This window comes from Chrysemys picta, chromosome 3 (assembly GCF_011386835.1).
Source record: "Chrysemys picta bellii isolate R12L10 chromosome 3, ASM1138683v2, whole genome shotgun sequence".
Taxonomy (NCBI): Eukaryota; Metazoa; Chordata; order Testudines; family Emydidae; genus Chrysemys; species Chrysemys picta.
Genome location: NC_088793.1, coordinates 182,754,867 through 182,771,980, shown reverse-complemented (window position 1 = coordinate 182,771,980; position 17,114 = coordinate 182,754,867). Strand labels below are relative to the sequence as shown.

Genomic DNA, 17,114 nt, shown 5'->3' with positions numbered 1-17,114 from the left:
TAGGTTGCCGACCCCTGACTTAGATTCACCAAACCAGCACAAACAGCTTCTTTATTACTTTACTTGTTACTCAGAAGTCCAAACAACACAGTTCCCTTAAAGTGATCCAGCCTCAGGCTCCCATCCAGGTACCCACATCAAATATGGTGAAAATTTCTGTAAATCTTATTTCATCATATAAAATAACAGGTTCTACCAATCCCAAAGGATCGGACACATTACCTCCCAGGTTAATGAATGTTTCAGATCTTATCCAAATACACACTACAGCCAATTCTTATTAACTAAACTAAAATTTATTAAAAAACGAGAGAGAGAGTATGATTAAAAGATCAATATACATAGACATGAGTTCAATCTATTGAGCTTCAGATTCATAGCTGAGATGGTGAGCTTCATAGTTGCAAAGAGTTCCTTTAGAATTCAGTTAATCGGTTATAGTCCAATGTCCAAATCTCATATTCAGGCGTACCAGCATAACTGGGACCTCAGTCTTCCGACTCAAACTTCCTGAGACTCCAAATCACTGCTGCTATTTGATCCATCAGCTTCTAATAGTCTCTGATCCAGTAGTTTAGGTATTTTTTTTCTTCTTCTGTCCTCTGAGCCTTTTCTGTGACCTGGTCTTATTCTCACCCTTTCGTGGTCTAATTGTTGCAATACATTCTTGTTTCCAGTGCTTCCTCTGTGGCTCTCCAACAGTTGAGTATCTCATGTCAAAGCTTCTCCTGAAGCTTTCTTTTATTATCTATCTGCTTGACAAGTGTGATCTCAGTTTCTCCACTGAGTTGTCCAAAAATGTCCCCTCTCTGTGCTATGGAATTGTGGGTTAGCACACACTTACTGATGTATTTTCCCCCAACTCCAGGTTTTGTCTGACTCTTTCAAGCTATTCCTAAACTTTCAGAGTAGATGTGGATAGTTCTAGGTTCAAGTATTACTTTTTTCTTTGTGTATTCAGCATCAGACAAGATAGCTCCGAGTCCTGTCAATACAACTCGAGAACATTCTGCTTGTGGTACTTCAACATCCTTAGATTTACCAGTTGCCCTTTGTTTAATCCTTCTTTGTGCATGTCTGAATGTCAAGAGCTCTAAGCACCACTTTCCTCTTGTTAACATTAGACTACATTGCATCACACTTTTTTTATTTTTGTAGGGTCCTTACAATATATCTGGTAGGGGCTTCTAGATGCTAAAGCAATATAAATAATACCTGTGGGTAAATGAAGCCAAATCCTTTTATGGGGGAAATAAAATAAAAAAAAGTTTACTTTGAATTATTATGGCTTCAGTCAGGATTTGTAGAATAAATTGCTTAAAAATTCTGTGGTGTCAGTACAGTTGAAAGCCAGTGTTATTCTTATGCATCTTCATGGGTTCATAACCTAATAAGAATGCACATCTTAAAAGCACTATTGTTCTAAAGTAGACCTCTTTGGAAGAGAAAGTTGTCATAACACTTTTTTTTAAAGGGTTCTTAATGAAGCTTTACTTTTAAGGCAGCTCATTAGTTTTCTGTAAGTGAGCTTTAGGGAGATAGAGGTTCTGACTACTGTGCATAGCCATAAAAAAATTCCATCTTCCTTTTCTGAGGTATTTGCTCCAGTATCCCTGACCAGAATTTGCTTTCAGTGTCTTTTCCTTCCCAAAATAGTGCAGGGTATGGCTGCCCATCAGTAGGGGTGTATACCTTTTGTGAAGCACTTTGGGATCCTTCACAATGAAAAGTGCTATATTAATGTGAAATATTCATCTGTCAGCTTTGAGCAGTCTGTAATCTTTACTAGCAAGTGCCACTTAAACCTCTTTGTATTCAGTTCTCACAGTATCTTCATGAGAATGCATCCTATGTTCGTCCTCTGGAGGAAGGAATGCTTCACTTGTTTGAGAGTATTACAGAAGATACAGTGACTGTGCTGGTAATATTTTTGATCTTATTTTTTCCTGATGAAAAATAAATCTTTACTGTGCAAATAGCTCTTAAATCTGGTTATCTTTTCCTTAGGAAACAACTGTGAAATTGAAGGTCTTTTCTGAACATTTAACTTCCTACACATGTTTTCTCAGGAAGATTCTTCCTTATCAGTTAAAAAGGTATTTTCCTCTTGAAATCTGTTGAGTTCTAGCTTGTATTACCAACCTCAACTCCTCAAAAGTCATCAGCCCACCCCCAAAACACCATTCGATTGGCTTAAAAAACACGAGATTTAAAAAAAAATATTTTAGGGTTTTCTGGCTTTCTGGCTTTTGAGGCAGTAGGCAGCATTTGGGACACACTTGCCAGGTTTTGCCTGCAACCATGAGGCCTAGAGACTTACATTTGAAAAAAGAAAGCTGAAGTTCTCATGGTTGCAGTCGCTATGAGTTTGAGAAAAATAACAAATATTGTGAATCTTGTGATAAATCCATGAGATTTGACAACTGTGGAATTCACTTTAAGTGAGGTTGTTTACTGAAATCATTGATTTCCTGGGTCTGCCCCAGGCTTGGATATTTGTCATGGAATACTTATGGCATCTTCGAATTTGCACCTGTAAAACAAAGCCACATGCCTGTCCCCTTTGCAGGTTGTCTTCTTTCTCTCCTTATTCCTGTGCAGATCTTATTTCCTGCCCCATTGGGTGGGTTGGAAGGGAGGTGGATTGTGCCTTCAAAATAATACTCAAAATTGGGGTATGGGCTAGGAGGTGTGGAAGGAGAGAAAGGTCTTGTCCTACCCCCATCCCCTCCCCTGTCTCTATTTTGTTTGTACATTGCCTAGCTCAATGGGGTCCTGTTCCATGCCTGAGCTTACTAGATGCTAAGATACTACAAATAATAAATAAGTCATTAACAGGAAAGAAAATGAAGCACCAGTATGGTGGGTACTGGAAGTGGAAAAACATCTTTTTTTCCATTATTCATAGGTTATGAATAATCTAAAATTATCTAAAGTACTCCTAGTTGATCCATATGCTGCGGAAGATCAACACTGCCCTTGTAAAGTGAAATCATGCCTCATCAATCTATCAGGATTCTTTGAGGGTGTCAACAAGAATGTGGACAGGAATGATCCAGTTGATATGGTGTACTTGGACTTTCAGAAAGCTTTGATAAGGTCCCATACCAAAGGCTCTTGAACAAAGTACGCAGTCATGAGATAAGAGGAAAGGTCCTCTCAATGATCAGTGACTGTTAAAACATAAGAAACAAGGGGTAGAAATAAATGGTCAGTTTTCGCAATGGAGAGAGGTAAATAGCGGGTCTCCCCAAGGATCTGTACTGGGACCTGTGATATTCAACATATTCATAAAGATACCTGGATAAAGGGGTAAACAGAGAGGTGGCAAAATTTGAAGATGATAGTTAAGTCCAAAGCTAACTGTGAAGAGTTACAAAGGGATTTGACAAACTGGCAGATGAAATTCAGTGTTGATAAATGCAAAGTAATGCACGTTGGAAAACATTAATCCCAATGATGCATACAAAATAAGTGGTAACAACTAATTTAGACCCCATCAAGAAAGATCTTGGAGTCGTCGTGGAGACATCTGCTCAATATGCAGCAGCAATCAACCCCCCTTGCACACCCGCCCCCCCCCCCCCCGAAAAACTAACAATGTTAGGAACCATTAGGAACGCTATCAATAATAAGAAAATATAATGACACTATATAAATCCCTGTTTGCCCATGCCTTGAATACTGCATACAGTTCTGGTCAACCCATCACAAAAAGATATATTAGAATTGGAGAAGATTTAGAGAAGGGGAACAAAAATGATTAGGGTATGGAACAGATTCCATATGAAGAGAGGTTTAAAAAGACTTGGAATGGTTAGTTTAGAAAAGAAACAACTAAGAAGGGAATATGATGGAAGCTTTTATAAAATCATGAATGGTGTGGAGAAAGTGAACAGGCAAGTGTTGTTTACCTCTTTATGTAACACAAGAACTAGGAGGGTCACCCAATGAAATTAATAGGCAGCAGGGTTAAAACAAACACAAGGAAGTACTTCTTCACACAACACAGTCAACTGTGGAACTCGTTGCCAGAGAATGTTGTGAAGGCCAAAAGTATTAACTGGATTCAAAAAAAGAATTGGATAAGTTCGTGGAGGATAGATCCATCAATGTTTGGCCTTGGCTACACTTGCAAGTTACAGCGCTATAAAGCCTCCCCTAGCGCTGTAACTCACTCCCCATCCACACTGGCAGGGCACTTACAGCACTGTATCTCCCTGGGTACACCGCTGCAGGTACTTCACATCTCCGAGAGGAATAACAGCTGCAGCGGAGTGGCTACGACTCACGGGTGTGAGTGTAAAGGCTTGCAGCGCTGTACTAATCACCTTGTCAAGTGGCCAATCCTCTCCATTGTTGTGACCGGCTGCAGGAATGCAGAAGTGCCGGTTTCAAAGCTCGTACCACAGAGAAAAGCAAACAGTTTGCAGCTTGCTTTGAGTGAGTAAATGAATGAGCAGGGGGCTGGGAGTTCGGAACTTGCAAAATAGAGAGCTGACGTGCTCCAAAAAGCACTCTCGCTCCCGCCACACTCCCTGTCACAATCCACCCCACCTCCCCGTTTTGAAAAGTACGTTGCAGCCACATGAATGCTGGGATAGATGCCCATAATGCACCGCTCCCAACACAGCTGCAAATGTGGCAAGTGTGGCCACACCACTGCGCTGGCAGCTGTCAGTGTGGACAGACTGCAGCGCTTTTCCCTACTTAGCTGTACGAAGACAGGTTTACCTCAGAGCGCTGTACAGCTGCAAGTGTAGCCAAGGCCTTTGTTAGCCAAGGTGGTCAGGGATGCAATCCCAGGCTCTGGGTGTCCCTAAACCTCTGACTGCCAGAAGCTGGGACTGGATGAGAGGGGATGGATCACTTAAGTGTCCTATTCAGAGGAAATGAACAGAAGCACATGGCATTGGCCACTGTTGGAAGACAGGGTACTAGGCTGGATGGACCATTGATCTGACCCACTATGGCCCTTCTTATGTTCTTATAAAGAAATAAAATTCTCAGCCCCTTTCTTTCTTGTTACTTCTCTGACTCAGAATTTAAACAGCAGCAGAGACGTTTATCCTGTTGATTATGAAAATTTTGCATTTGTTTGGCAAGATATTCACTTTAAAAAATAAATTCATATATTCCTAGTTTGGAAGAAGAGTGTGAATCTTCTCTTTGCACAGCTGCTTTAAGAGCCAGGAATCTGGAGCTCCACAATGATATGAAGAAGATTACTGCAGTCTTTGAGAAGTTACACGTATACGTTAGTCTTATTGTCTTACCAAGTAAGTGTCCATTATGGCTCCAATCTGTTCGAATATGAAGGATGCTAATGCTTCCTGGTTTTGAACCAACCATATGCAAATATGAAACAAAAAAATAGGTCTTCACGGGACATAATAATGCACTCGCTAAGCTATAGGGGTTACACGTTAAATGCTGTTTTGTAGAAAAAAGATGAAATGGGCCATTAACTTTTGTAGTATAATCACTTGTTCCTTTATATCTTATACTGGCTTAAAAAGCCTACAGGAGAGCATTCGATCTTCAGTTATTAGGTCAGAACCTTCTAGCACTTCCTCATCACCACCAAAACAGCCAGCTTCCCCCCGCCCCTCACACAAACAAAATACAACCCAAACAAATGTATAAGGTATCTTTCTAACTATAGTAGTATGTAAGTGAAACACAAAAAAAATCACGTAAACATCAGTTTAATGCTGTAAAATAAACATTGAAATATATAGTGGCAAAGTAAAAGAAGCAGCAAATGAGGTGTAACTGATCACTGGATTGACCCTAATTGACCCTTTATAGAGGGGGAAAAAAGGGCTCCTGGTAAAAATAACCATTATCTTGGATAGTAAAAGATATTGCAACAACTGTGTAGATTTCATACTACATAGTGAATTGATTTTCCAAACCAAAATACTCTGGTGTAATTGCAATGTCTGAGCAAAATCTAAAGTTTAGAAGACTGACTTGCTTATGTTAGCAAAATTCAATTTTTTTTTTTAAAAAGATTTCATTAATAATTATGGGTCAAGTTCAGTTAACAAGTCTTGCTTCCTCAGTGCTAAAGATATAACCTGCAAATATTTCCACCATTCGGAAACCAGATAACTTTCAGGGTTTGATATATTTTTTAAATTGATCATTGAATATAGACTTGTCAACTTTCTTGCATGGTTTTTAGGTATAAAACCAGAAGGGCTGCTTCGGACAAATTACAGTTCAGTATTCATACACATTGCTGCAGGTCTTCATGGATTTCATAATGTTATGAAAGGTGAGAATAAACGAGGGGTAAGCAATTTAAAATGGGCTATATCTTAATTATTGAATGCCTGGTTTTGAAAGTTAGGCTAAGTATATCTACATCCAGTAATTTAGCTTGTAAAGGTTTATGTTAAAGGTTGAAAGACGTAAAATTAGACCACCGAACATAATTTTAGTTTGCAGGTTTGTGTATGCGTATTGTGGTGCCTCCACTGTTCTGGCTGTTGCATTCATTCTTGTGAGTAGGCTGGGTATTAAAATAGACAATAATACTGCTCTGGGTGCTTCAGAGAGCAGGATTCTTCTGGTTTCAGTGCTCTGCTCACTCTAATGAAACTGACATGTAGAGTGGAAGGACAATGAAATGTACATTCTATAATCATAGGACTGGAAAGGACCCTGAGAGGTCATCTAGTCCCCTGCATTCATGCCAGGACTTATCTAGACTATCCCTGACAGGTGTTTGTCTAACCTGCTCTTAAAAATCTCCAATGATGGAGATTCCACAACCTCCCTAGGCAATGTATTCCAGTGCTTAACCACCCTGACAGGAAGTTTTCCTAATGTCCAACTTAAACCTCCCCTGCTGCAATTTAAGCCCATTGCTTCTTGTCCTATCCTCAGAGGTTAAGAACAATTCTTCTCCCTCCTCCTTGTAACAACTTTTTATGTACTTGAACCTGTTATCATGTCCTTTCTTAGTCTTCTCTGTTCCAGACTAAAGAAACCCATTTTTTTCAGTCTTCCCTCATAGGTCATGTTTTCTAGATCTTTAATCACTTTTGTTGCTCTTCTACTACCTCCCAGCAGGGCCGGCTCCAGGCACCAGCTTCTCAAGCAGGTGCTTGGGGCGGCAGCTCCGGAGAGGGGCGGCAGGTCCAGGTATTCGGCGGCAATTCGGCGGACAGTCCCTCACTCCGCCTGGGAGTGAAGGACCTCACGCCGAATTGCTGCCGCAGATCACGATCGCGGCTTTTTTTTGTTTTGTTTTGGCTGCTTGGGGCGGCCAAAACCCTGGAGCTGGCCCTGCTTCCCAGAATGATGTTCGGTTTTTTTGCAACAGTGTTACACTGTTGACTCATATTTAGTTTGTGGTCCGCTATGACCCCCAGATCCCTTTCCGCAGTACTCCTTCCTAGGCAATCATTTCCCATTTTGTATGTGTGCAGTTGATTGATTGTTCCTTCCTAAATGGAGTACTTTGCATTTGTCATTATTGAATTTCATCCTATTTACTTCAGACCATTTCTCCAGTTTGTCCAGATCATTTTGAATTTTAATCCTATCCTCCAAAGCACTTGCAACCCCTCCCAGCTTGGTATCGTCCACAAACTTTATAAGTGTACTCTCTATGCCATTATCTAAATCATTGATGAAGATATTGATCAGAACCGGACCCACAACTGATCCCTGTGGGACCCCACTCATTATGCCCATCCAGCATGACACTGAACCACTGATAACTACTCTCTGTGAACAGTTTTCCACCCAGTTTTGCATCCACCTTATAGTAGCTCCATCTAGGTTGCATTTCCCTAGTTTGTTTATGAGAGAGTCATGCGCGACCGTATGAAAAGCTTTACTAAAGTCAAGATATGCCACGTCTACAGCTCCCCCCGCCCCCATCTACCCGCCTATGAAATGTATGTGCATGACCACCGTCATAAACATCACAGCTGATGGAGAGTCTCCACCATCTGATACTGGAATTTTCCTAACAGTTTTCTCCATGGAGGGGATGGGGCTGAGGATTTTCTCTGAACTAGAATATGTATACTAAATGAGAAACTTGAGAGCTGCTCAGCTCTGCTGACTTTTTCACAGAAGGTATAATTTAATGATGTATAGAAGACATCGCTATATTGTGCAAACAAACTGTATTGTATTTGACTTTTTTTATTAGTGCTAGTTGGTTACTAATTTTGGCAGGAGGATTAATTCAAATTATTTTAAAATGCCTTTACAAAATGCTAAATGTTGTTAGAACTCTTTCTAGAACCAAGACTATTGAGATTTTTGGCCCTAAAGGAAAGAAGGGTAAATTTAGTTGACTTATTTTTATACTGTAACTTTAGTCAGCTGCATAAATATTAACATTCTGTAATTGTCAATGAGATATTTCCATTGTTCAGTCTGTTAGCAATATTACTGCAGTTTATTACTACATACTACGGTTCATGTTTTTAAAAGGTGGTTGTACTGGAGATCATTAGTTCAATCTTAATTTTATTTTTGTTTTCAATACACCCTTACAAAATGGACAAATTATCATTAAAGCAATAACAGACACAATAGGTTTACTGGGAACCAGAGGATATGTTGTTGAAAGAGACTAACGAAGATTCCTTGCTGAACAAAAATAACCAGAAAGAGGAGGAGAAATTGTTGCACCATTAGGATGGTGAAAAGCTGCTGAGAAGTTTTGGGTTTCTTCTACTTTCCATATCATAGTTCATAATATGTTCATAATATGTTCATAGTAGCCAGATGTCTAAGTCGGAAGAGTCTTTTCTAGCATGTATTTTTTTTCATAGCACAGACTTGTCACAACAATCCCTCTTTCTAGTGCTCGTGAGCTGCTGCAACCTTGAGCAATTCATTTAGGGTCATATTTTCAGAAGTGCCCAGCATCCACTAGCTCTTAATTGACAGCAATTAAGGGTGGGGTATAGGAAAGAATATAATGTAGTATGTAGACAATTAACACAATGTAATTGTTTTCATTTAGAAATTTCCAAGCACTACAGCCAGAAAGCTGCCTTAGAACACGAGCTTCCAACAGCCACACAGAAACTTATAACAACAAATGACTGCATCTTGTCCTCGGTAGTGGCTTTAACAAATGGAGCAGGCAAGGTAATTTGTTTCCTAGCCAAAATCTAATGGTGTCAGCCTAGATTTAGAGTTTAAAATCTCTCACTTTTCTGAAAGATTTAACTCATGTATAAAGATCTCAGGATACCACAAAGTATGTAAAGATTAAGGCTGTCGATTAATCGCAGTTAAAAAAATTAATCGCAGTTTTAATCGCACTGTTAAAACAATAGACTATAGAAATTTATTAAATATTTTGGATGTTTTTCTGCATTTTCATAGATATTGTATTCTGTACTGTAATTGAAATCAAAGTCTATATTTTTGATTACAAATATTTTCACTGCAAAACGACAAAAGAAATGGTATTTTTCAATTCACCTCATACAAATACTGTAGTGCACTTTCACAACAAAGATTGCAACTTACAAGTGTAGATTTTTGTTGTTGTTACATAACTGCACTCAAAAATAAAAGAATGTAAAACTTCAGAGCCTACTTCCACTCAGTCCTACTTCTTGTTCAGCCAATCACTAAGGCCTGGTCTACACTAGGCGTTTATGTCGAAGTTAGCGCCGTTAAATCGAATTAACCCTGCACCCGTCCACACTGCGATGCTATTTAGTTCGACATAGAGGTCTCTTTAATTCGACTTCTGTACTCCTCCCCGACGAGGGGAGTAGCGCTAAATTCGACATGGCCATGTCGAATTAGGCTAGGTGTGGATGGAAATCGACGCTAATAGCTCCGGGAGCTATCCCACAGTGCACCACTCTGTTGACGCTCTGGACAGCAGTGCGAGCTCGGATGCTCTGACCAGCCACACAGGAAAAGCCCCGGGAAAATTTGAATTTGAATTCCTTTTCCTGTCTGGCCAGTTTGAATCTCATTTCCTGTCTGGACATCGTGGCGAGCACAGCAGCACTGGCAACGATGCAGAGCTCTCCAGCAGTGATGGCCGTGCAGTCTGGGAATAGAAAGAGAGCCCCAGCATGGACTGATCGTGAAGTCTTGGATCTCATCGCTGTGTGGGGCGATGAGTCCGTGCTTTCCGAGCTGCGATCCAAAAGAAGGAATGCAAAGATCTACGAGAAGATCTCTAAAGACATGGCAGAGAGAGGATACAGCCGGGATGCAACGCAGTGCCGCGTGAAAATCAAGGAGCTGAGACAAGGCTACCAGAAGACCAAAGAGGCAAACGGACGCTCCGGATCCCATCCCCAGACATCCCGTTTCTACGAGGCACTGCATTCCATCCTCGGTGCTGCCGCCACCACTACCCCACCAGTGACCGTGGACTCTGAGGATGGGATACTGTCCACGGCCGGTTCCTCAGACATGTTAGGGGACGGGGAAGATGAGGAAGGAGATGAGGAGGGCGAGGCAGTTGGCAGCTCTCACAACGCTGATTTCCCCGACAGCCAGGATCTCTTCATCACCCTTACAGAGATCCCCTACGAAGCGTCCCCAGCCATTACCCCGGACACAGAATCTGGTGAAGGATCAGCCAGTAAGTGTTGTAAACATCTAAACATTTATTTTTAACAAAACAGGAATATTAACAATTAAAAGAATGGGTTGTTCATGATTAGTGTGCCCTAGGCGCTTAACGGTTTAGTAAGGGGCAGTGCAAGTTTTGAAAAGAAATCTAGCAATGTCCGGTTTTCAGTGATTGTCCTGCACAAGCCGCTCTACTGTGTATTCCCTGCTACTGCAGCTACAGTAAAATGCGGTCTATATGTGCGGGGATAGAGCAGTAATCCTCCTGGGACATCTCGATGAAGCTCTCCTGGAGGTAACTTGAAAGCCGTTGCATGAGGTTCTTGGGGAGAGCGGCCTTATTGGGTCCTCCGAAGTACGACACGTTGCCGCGCCACGAGATTATCAGGTACTCGGGGATCATTGCTCTGCACAGCAGGGCGGCATACGGCCCTGGTCTTTGGAGGCTTTCCCGGAGCATTCTCTCTTTGTCGCTCTCGGAGATCCTCATCAGGGTGATGTCGGCCATGGTGACCTGCTTTTAATTAGGTAGGGGAATGTTAGTGTTGGGACTGCTTTCCCGTTCCTTTACAGAACTGTCACCGCTGGTTTGCAGCCACGCGGTGGAGGCGGGAGAGGGGCAGCCGAAAGGGATCATTCCCGGGGACAGCCGCGAGGGGGTGGGACAGGGGCAGAGTTCCCGCTTGCCGGATTGCTGGCAGCAGGGACTGACATTGATTTAAATGTGAAATGAGGCCAGTGGTAATATAAAAGTTTTAAACTGCCACAAGTGTACGGCTTACCATGTCTGCCTGCAACAGAAATTCCGTTGTGCTGCCTCGCTTCTCAAATGTGCTGTTCAAGACCCCAGGCACAGAATGCGAAGGCCGAGAATTCGACCTTGTGCTGAGTGCGCATGTGAAAGGTGCTGTGCATGGTCTTGTTCACAGAGAAAGACTATGTTCTTTGTTCACAACTACATTTATCTTTCAGAGGAATTCACTCCCTTTTTCCCATTTCCACAGCCCCGTCTGCGACTGTCTCACAACCTAGCCTGGAATCACACTCCCAGAGGCTAGCGCGGATTAGGCGTAGGAAGAAGAGGACACGGGAGGACATGTTCTCTGAGCTTATGGCCTCTTCCCAAGCCCAGGCAGCACAGCAGACCCAGTGGCGGGAGAACTTGACCCGAATGCACCAAGCCAACATGGATCGGGAGGAGAGGTGGCGGCAGGAAGACCAGCAGGCGACTCAAACGCTGCTTGGACTACTGAGGGAGCAAACGGACACGCTCCGGCGCCTTGTGGATGTTCTGCAGGAACGGAGGCAGGAGGACAGAGCCCCGCTGCAGTCCATCTCTAACCGCCCTCCCCCGCCACCAAGTCCCATACCCACCTCACCCAAAGTGCAAAGAAGGAGAGGCGGCAGAGTCCCTGCTAACTCTCACTCCACCCCTGCAGAGAGCTCTAGTAGCAGAAGGCTCTCATTTCCCAAAATTTGAAAAGTTCTTTCCTTCCCGCCTGACACAAGCCCACGTCCAAGTTTCACCTCCCAATGCCATGTGTAGTTGATAATAAAAAATTCGTTTCTGTTAACTACTGTTTCAATCATGTTCTTTTGGAGGAGGAGGGGAAAGGGGGTTGGAAATTGGACAGGACAGTCTCCTTTGGCAGGGTACATAGTCGGGGGCAGGCACAGCAGCAGGGCACATACACAGTGCAGTGATGCAGTGACTAGTTGCCCCGGTTAGTCTGGGAGGTTGTTTTGATGTAATGTTGGGGGGGGTGGGTTGCTCTGTGACTTTGTGGCGGGGGAGGGCAGTTACAGATCTTAAGCGCCGGTCCTTAGACAGGATCACAGAGCCACACAGCATGGGATCTGTAACCGTCCTCCCCCTGCCACAAAGTCAAATAGACCTCCCATACACACAGTCCCGATCAGGAGGGTTGACAGGCTCCGTTGAAACAAGCATCCCACCGCAGCGGAGCCTGTCAATCCTTGAGTTTAGAAGCTGCATTCGCATCACAACACTAGACCCGCCCCGCACCACAGTCTGCGTCCCAGTTTTAAAAAATTCCCGCTAAAACAGTATTAAAGAAAACGGTGTGCTTTAACAAAGTAGAACTATTTTTATTTCGACACGTGTGTTGGAGGGGGGGTGAAGGGGGTATGTAACTGGATAGGATAGTCAACATTACCTGGGTAAAGAAACGGGGGCAGGTTTAGCTTCTCAGTACACAAACTATAAAATCACAGGTTACCCTGCTCACTCAGGAACTTTGCTTTCAAAGCCTCCCGGATGCACAGCGCTTCCCGCTGGTCTCTTCTAATCGCCCGGCTGTCTGGCTGTGAGTAATCACCAGCCAGGCTATTTTCGTCAACCTCCCACCCCGCCATAAAGGTCTCCCCCTTGCTCTCACAGAGATTGTGGAGCACACAGCAAGCTGCTATAACAATGGGGATATTGGTTTCGCTGAGATCACAGCGAGTCAGTAAGCTTCTCCATCTCCCCTTGAGACGGCCAAAAGCACACTCCACCACCATTCTGCACTTGCTCAGCCGGTAGTTGAAGAGTTCTTTTTCAGTGTCCAGGGCGCCAGTATAGGGCTTCATGAGCCAGGGCATTAGCGGGTAGGCTGGGTCCCCGAGGATGACTATAGGCATCTCCACATCCCCAACAGTTATTTTGTGGTCCGGGAAGTAAATACCTTGTTGCAGCCGTCTAAACAGACCAGAGTTCCTGAAAACACGAGCGTCATGAACCTTGCCCGGCCATCCCACGTAGATGTTGGTAAAACGTCCCCTGTGGTCCACCAGTGCTTGCAGCACCATGGAAAAGTATCCCTTTCGGTTAATGTACTGGGTGGCCTGGTGGTCCGGTGCCAGGATAGGGATGTGAGTTCCATCTATGGCCCCACCGCAGTTTGGGAATCCCATCGCTGCGAAGCCATCTATGATCGCCTCCACGTTTCCCAGGGTCACTACCTTTGGCAGCAGTACATCAACGATTGCCTTCGCTACTTGCATCACAACAACCCCCACGGTAGATTTGCCCACCCCAAACTGGTTCGCGACTGACCGGTAGCTGTCTGGCGTTGCAAGCTTCCACAGGGCTATGGCCACTCGCTTCTGTACACTCAGTGCAGCTCGCAACCGGGTGTCACTGCGCTTCAGGGCAGGGGACAGCAACTCACAAAGTTCCAGGAAAGTTCCCTTCCGCATGCGAAAGTTTCGCAGCCACTGGGATTCATCCCAGACCTGCAGCACTATGCGGTCCCACCACTCAGTGCTTGTCTCCCGTGCCCAGAATCGCCGTTCCACGGCATCAACATGACCCATTGCCACTGTGATGTCCTCGGCGCTGGGTCGCCTGCTTTCTGACAGGTCTGTGCTACTCTCAGACTTCAGGACATCACCGCGGTGCCGTAGCCTCCTTGCCTGACTTTTCTGCATCTGCCTCAGGGAAACCTTTATGATAAGCTGCGAGACGTTGAGAGCGGCCACAACTGCAGCGATGGTCGCAGCGGGCTCCATGCTCGGAGTACAGTGGCGTCCGCGCTGTCAATGACTGGAAAAGCGCGCGAACTGTTTTCCCGCCGGCGCTTTCAGGGAGGGAGGGCGGGAGTGATGGACGGATGACGACAGTTTCCCAAAAGCACCCTCGACTCATTTTGTTACCCAGAAGGCATTGCCGGCTACACCCAGAATTCCAATGGGCAGAGGGGACTGCGGGAACTGTGGGATAGCTGACCACAGTGCACCGCTTCGAATGTCGACGCTATCACCGTTAGTGTGGACGCACAAAGTCGAATTACTGTCCTTAGTGTGGACACACACGTTCGACTTTGCAATATCGATTACAAAAATTCGATGCAAGTAAAATCGAACTACTCTCGTAGTGTAGACAAGGCCTAAGACAAGCAACTTTGTTTACATTTACAAGAGATAATGCCCTCTTCTTATTTACAATGTCACCAGAAAGTGAGAACAGGCATTTGCTTAGCACTTTTGTATCTGGCATTGCAAGGTATTTACGTGCCAGATATGCTAAACATTTGTATGCCCCTTCATGTTCTGGCCACCATTCCAGAGGACATGCTTCAATGCTTTAAAAAAAAAAAAAAAAAAAAAAGCATTAATTGAATTGGTGGCTGAACTCCTTGGGGCAGAATTGTATGTCCCCTGCTCTGTTTTACCCGCATTCTGCCATATATTTCATGTTATAGCAGTCTTGGATGATGATCCAATACGTGTTGTTCATTTTAAGAACACTTTCACTACAAATTTGACAAAACGCAAAGAAGGTACCGATGTGAGATTTCGAAAGATAGCTACAGCACTTGACTTAAAGTTTAAGAATCTGAAATGCCTTCCAAAATCTGAGAGGGACGAGGTGTGGAGCATGCTTTCAGAATTCTTAAAAGAGAAAAATTCCGATGCAGAAACTACAGAACCTGAACCACCAAAAAAGCAAATCAACCTTCTGCTGGTGGCATCTGACTCAAATAATGAAAATGAACACGTCGGTCCACATTACTTTTGTCAAGGCTGCTTCCCAACTCTGAACTTCAGGGTACAAATGTGGGGGCCTGCATGAAAACTTCTAAGCTTAACTACCAGCTTAGATCTGGTCTGCTGCCACCACTCCCAAATGTGCTAATTCCCTTCCCTAGGTAGCCTTGAGAGACTCTTCACCAATTCCCTGGTGAATACAGATCCAAACCCCTTGGATCTTAAAATAAGGAGAAATTAACCATCCTCCCTCCTACCTCCCACCAACTCCTGGTGGATCAAGATCCAACCCCCTTGGATCTAAAAACAAGGAAAAATCATTCAGGTTCTTAAAAAGAACGCTTTTAATTAAAGAAAAAGGTAAAAATCATCTCTGTAAAATCAGGATGGAAACTAACTTTACAGGGTAATCAAACTTAAAGAGCCCAGAGGAATCCCCTCTAGCCTTAGGTTCAAAGTTACAGCAAACAGAGATAAACAGTCTAGCAAAAAGGTACATTTACAAGTTGAGAAAACAAAGATGAAAAACTAACACGCCTTGCCTGGTTGTTTGTTTACAAGTTGGAAATATGAGAGACTTGTTCAGAAAGATTTGGAGAGCCTGGATTGATGTCTGGTCCCTCTCAGTCCCAAGAGCGAACAACCCCCAAAACAAAGAGCACAAACAAAAGCCTTCCCCCCCCCCCCCCCCAACCAAGATTTGAAAGTATCTTGTCCCCTTATTGGTCCTTTGGGTCAGATGTCAGCCAGGTTACCTGAGCTTCTTAACCCTTTACAGGTAAAAGGATTTTGGAGTCTCTGGCCAGGAGGGATTTTATAGTACTGTACACAGGAGGGCTTTTTATAGTACTGTACACAGGAGGGCTGTTTATAGTTATGACAACTTTGGATTGTTATCAAGTAGAATCCATCATCAGCATGTCCTGTGGACTGGTGGTTGAAGATGAAGAGACACATGAATATGTAGTGCATCTGGCACATAAATATCTTGCGACGCCGGCTACAACAGTGCAATGAGAACGCCTGTTCTCACTTTCAGATGACATTGTAAACAAGAAGCGGGCAACATTATCTCCGGCAAATGTAAACAAACTTGTTTGTCTGAGCAGTTGGCTGAACAATAAGTAGGACTGAGTGAACTTGCAGGCTTTAAAATTTTACATTGTTTTATTTTTGAATGCAGTTTTTTGTACATAATTCTACATTTGTAAGTTCAACTTTCATGATAGAGATTGCATTACAGTACTTGTATTAGGTGAATTGAAAAATACTATTTCTTTTTGTTTTTTAAGGTGCAAATACTTGTAATCAAAAATAAATATAAAGTGAGTGCTGTACACTTTGTATTCTGTGTTGTAATTTGAAATCAATATATTTGAAAATGTAGAAAACATCCAAAAATATTTAAATAAATCGTATTCTATTTAATGGTGCGATTAATCGCGATTAATTTTTTTAATTGCTTGACAGCCCTAGTAAAGATCTGTTATATTCTAAGATTTCCAGATCCATTTTTAAAAAGCTATTTGCAAATTAGTTTGCTACTGTTGTGATACATCGCAGTACTGCGAAAGATACATGCTTAATAGGGGAGCAGGCATGATTGCGAATGATCTTTGTTTAGTTCATGCCTGTGCAATATGTGAGTTTTGTAAAGCCCCTAATAAATTTGTATTTGCAATTTTGCTATGAACTTCAGTTCCATGACTATTCTTTCTCTTTTGTTATTTCTGACACTTTTTTCTATTTAAAGTAAAAATCTTTCTTGACCTGTCTAGATTGCCTCATTCTTTAGCAACAACTTAGACCACTTCACGGCTTCATTGAGCTGTGGGCCTAAGGGAGGGACAGAGTTCATCAGCCCTCTATCAGCTGAATGTATGCTCCAGTACAAGAAGAAAGCAGTTGCCTACATGAAATCTTTAAAGAAGGTGTGTGTTCAGCTAACATTTACATTCAAGTAGAGAAGGCAAAGGATTGTATCTAATTCAGTTACCTTAGACAATAGAATCCTCTTAATCAGGATGCCATATTGA

The 17,114-nt window shown here is 43.1% G+C and overlaps 2 protein-coding genes across 19 annotated transcripts in view; both read left to right on the top strand.

The window, feature by feature from the left end:
* The window catches only part of PPP1R21 (protein phosphatase 1 regulatory subunit 21), a 97,795-nt gene that overhangs the window by 39,279 nt on the left and 41,402 nt on the right, over positions 1-17,114 (top strand). For all 18 annotated transcript variants that reach the window (XR_010600239.1, XR_010600241.1, XR_010600238.1 and 15 more), the window contains 6 exons: positions 1,820-1,921; positions 2,008-2,096; positions 5,143-5,279; positions 6,191-6,283; positions 9,002-9,129; positions 16,857-17,009. Coding sequence is in view for 12 of the 18 variants with exons in the window: in XM_065590733.1 (XP_065446805.1) it covers positions 1,820-1,921; positions 2,008-2,096; positions 5,143-5,279; positions 6,191-6,283; positions 9,002-9,129; positions 16,857-17,009 (702 nt within the window). In the remaining 6 variants the exon portion in view is untranslated. The remainder of the gene's footprint in view (positions 1-1,819; positions 1,922-2,007; positions 2,097-5,142; positions 5,280-6,190; positions 6,284-9,001; positions 9,130-16,856; positions 17,010-17,114) is intronic.
* On the top strand, positions 9,879-12,161 carry LOC135982697 (uncharacterized). The gene is made up of 2 exons (XM_065590747.1): positions 9,879-10,597; positions 11,592-12,161. Exons 1-2 carry the CDS (start codon positions 10,021-10,023, stop codon positions 12,065-12,067), a joined length of 1,053 nt encoding a protein of 350 aa, XP_065446819.1. The 5' UTR covers positions 9,879-10,020; the 3' UTR covers positions 12,068-12,161.

What these genes read in the sequence shown, in the direction of transcription:
- LOC135982697 (XM_065590747.1), top strand. Translation starts at nt 10,021, where the DNA reads ATGCAGAGCTCTCCAGCAGTGATGGCCGTGCAGTCTGGGAATAGAAAG. An exon ending in ATCTGGTGAAGGATCAGCCA is followed by an intron (nt 10,598 to 11,591) that starts GTAAGTGTTGTA and finishes CCATTTCCACAG; the next exon opens with CCCCGTCTGCGACTGTCTCA.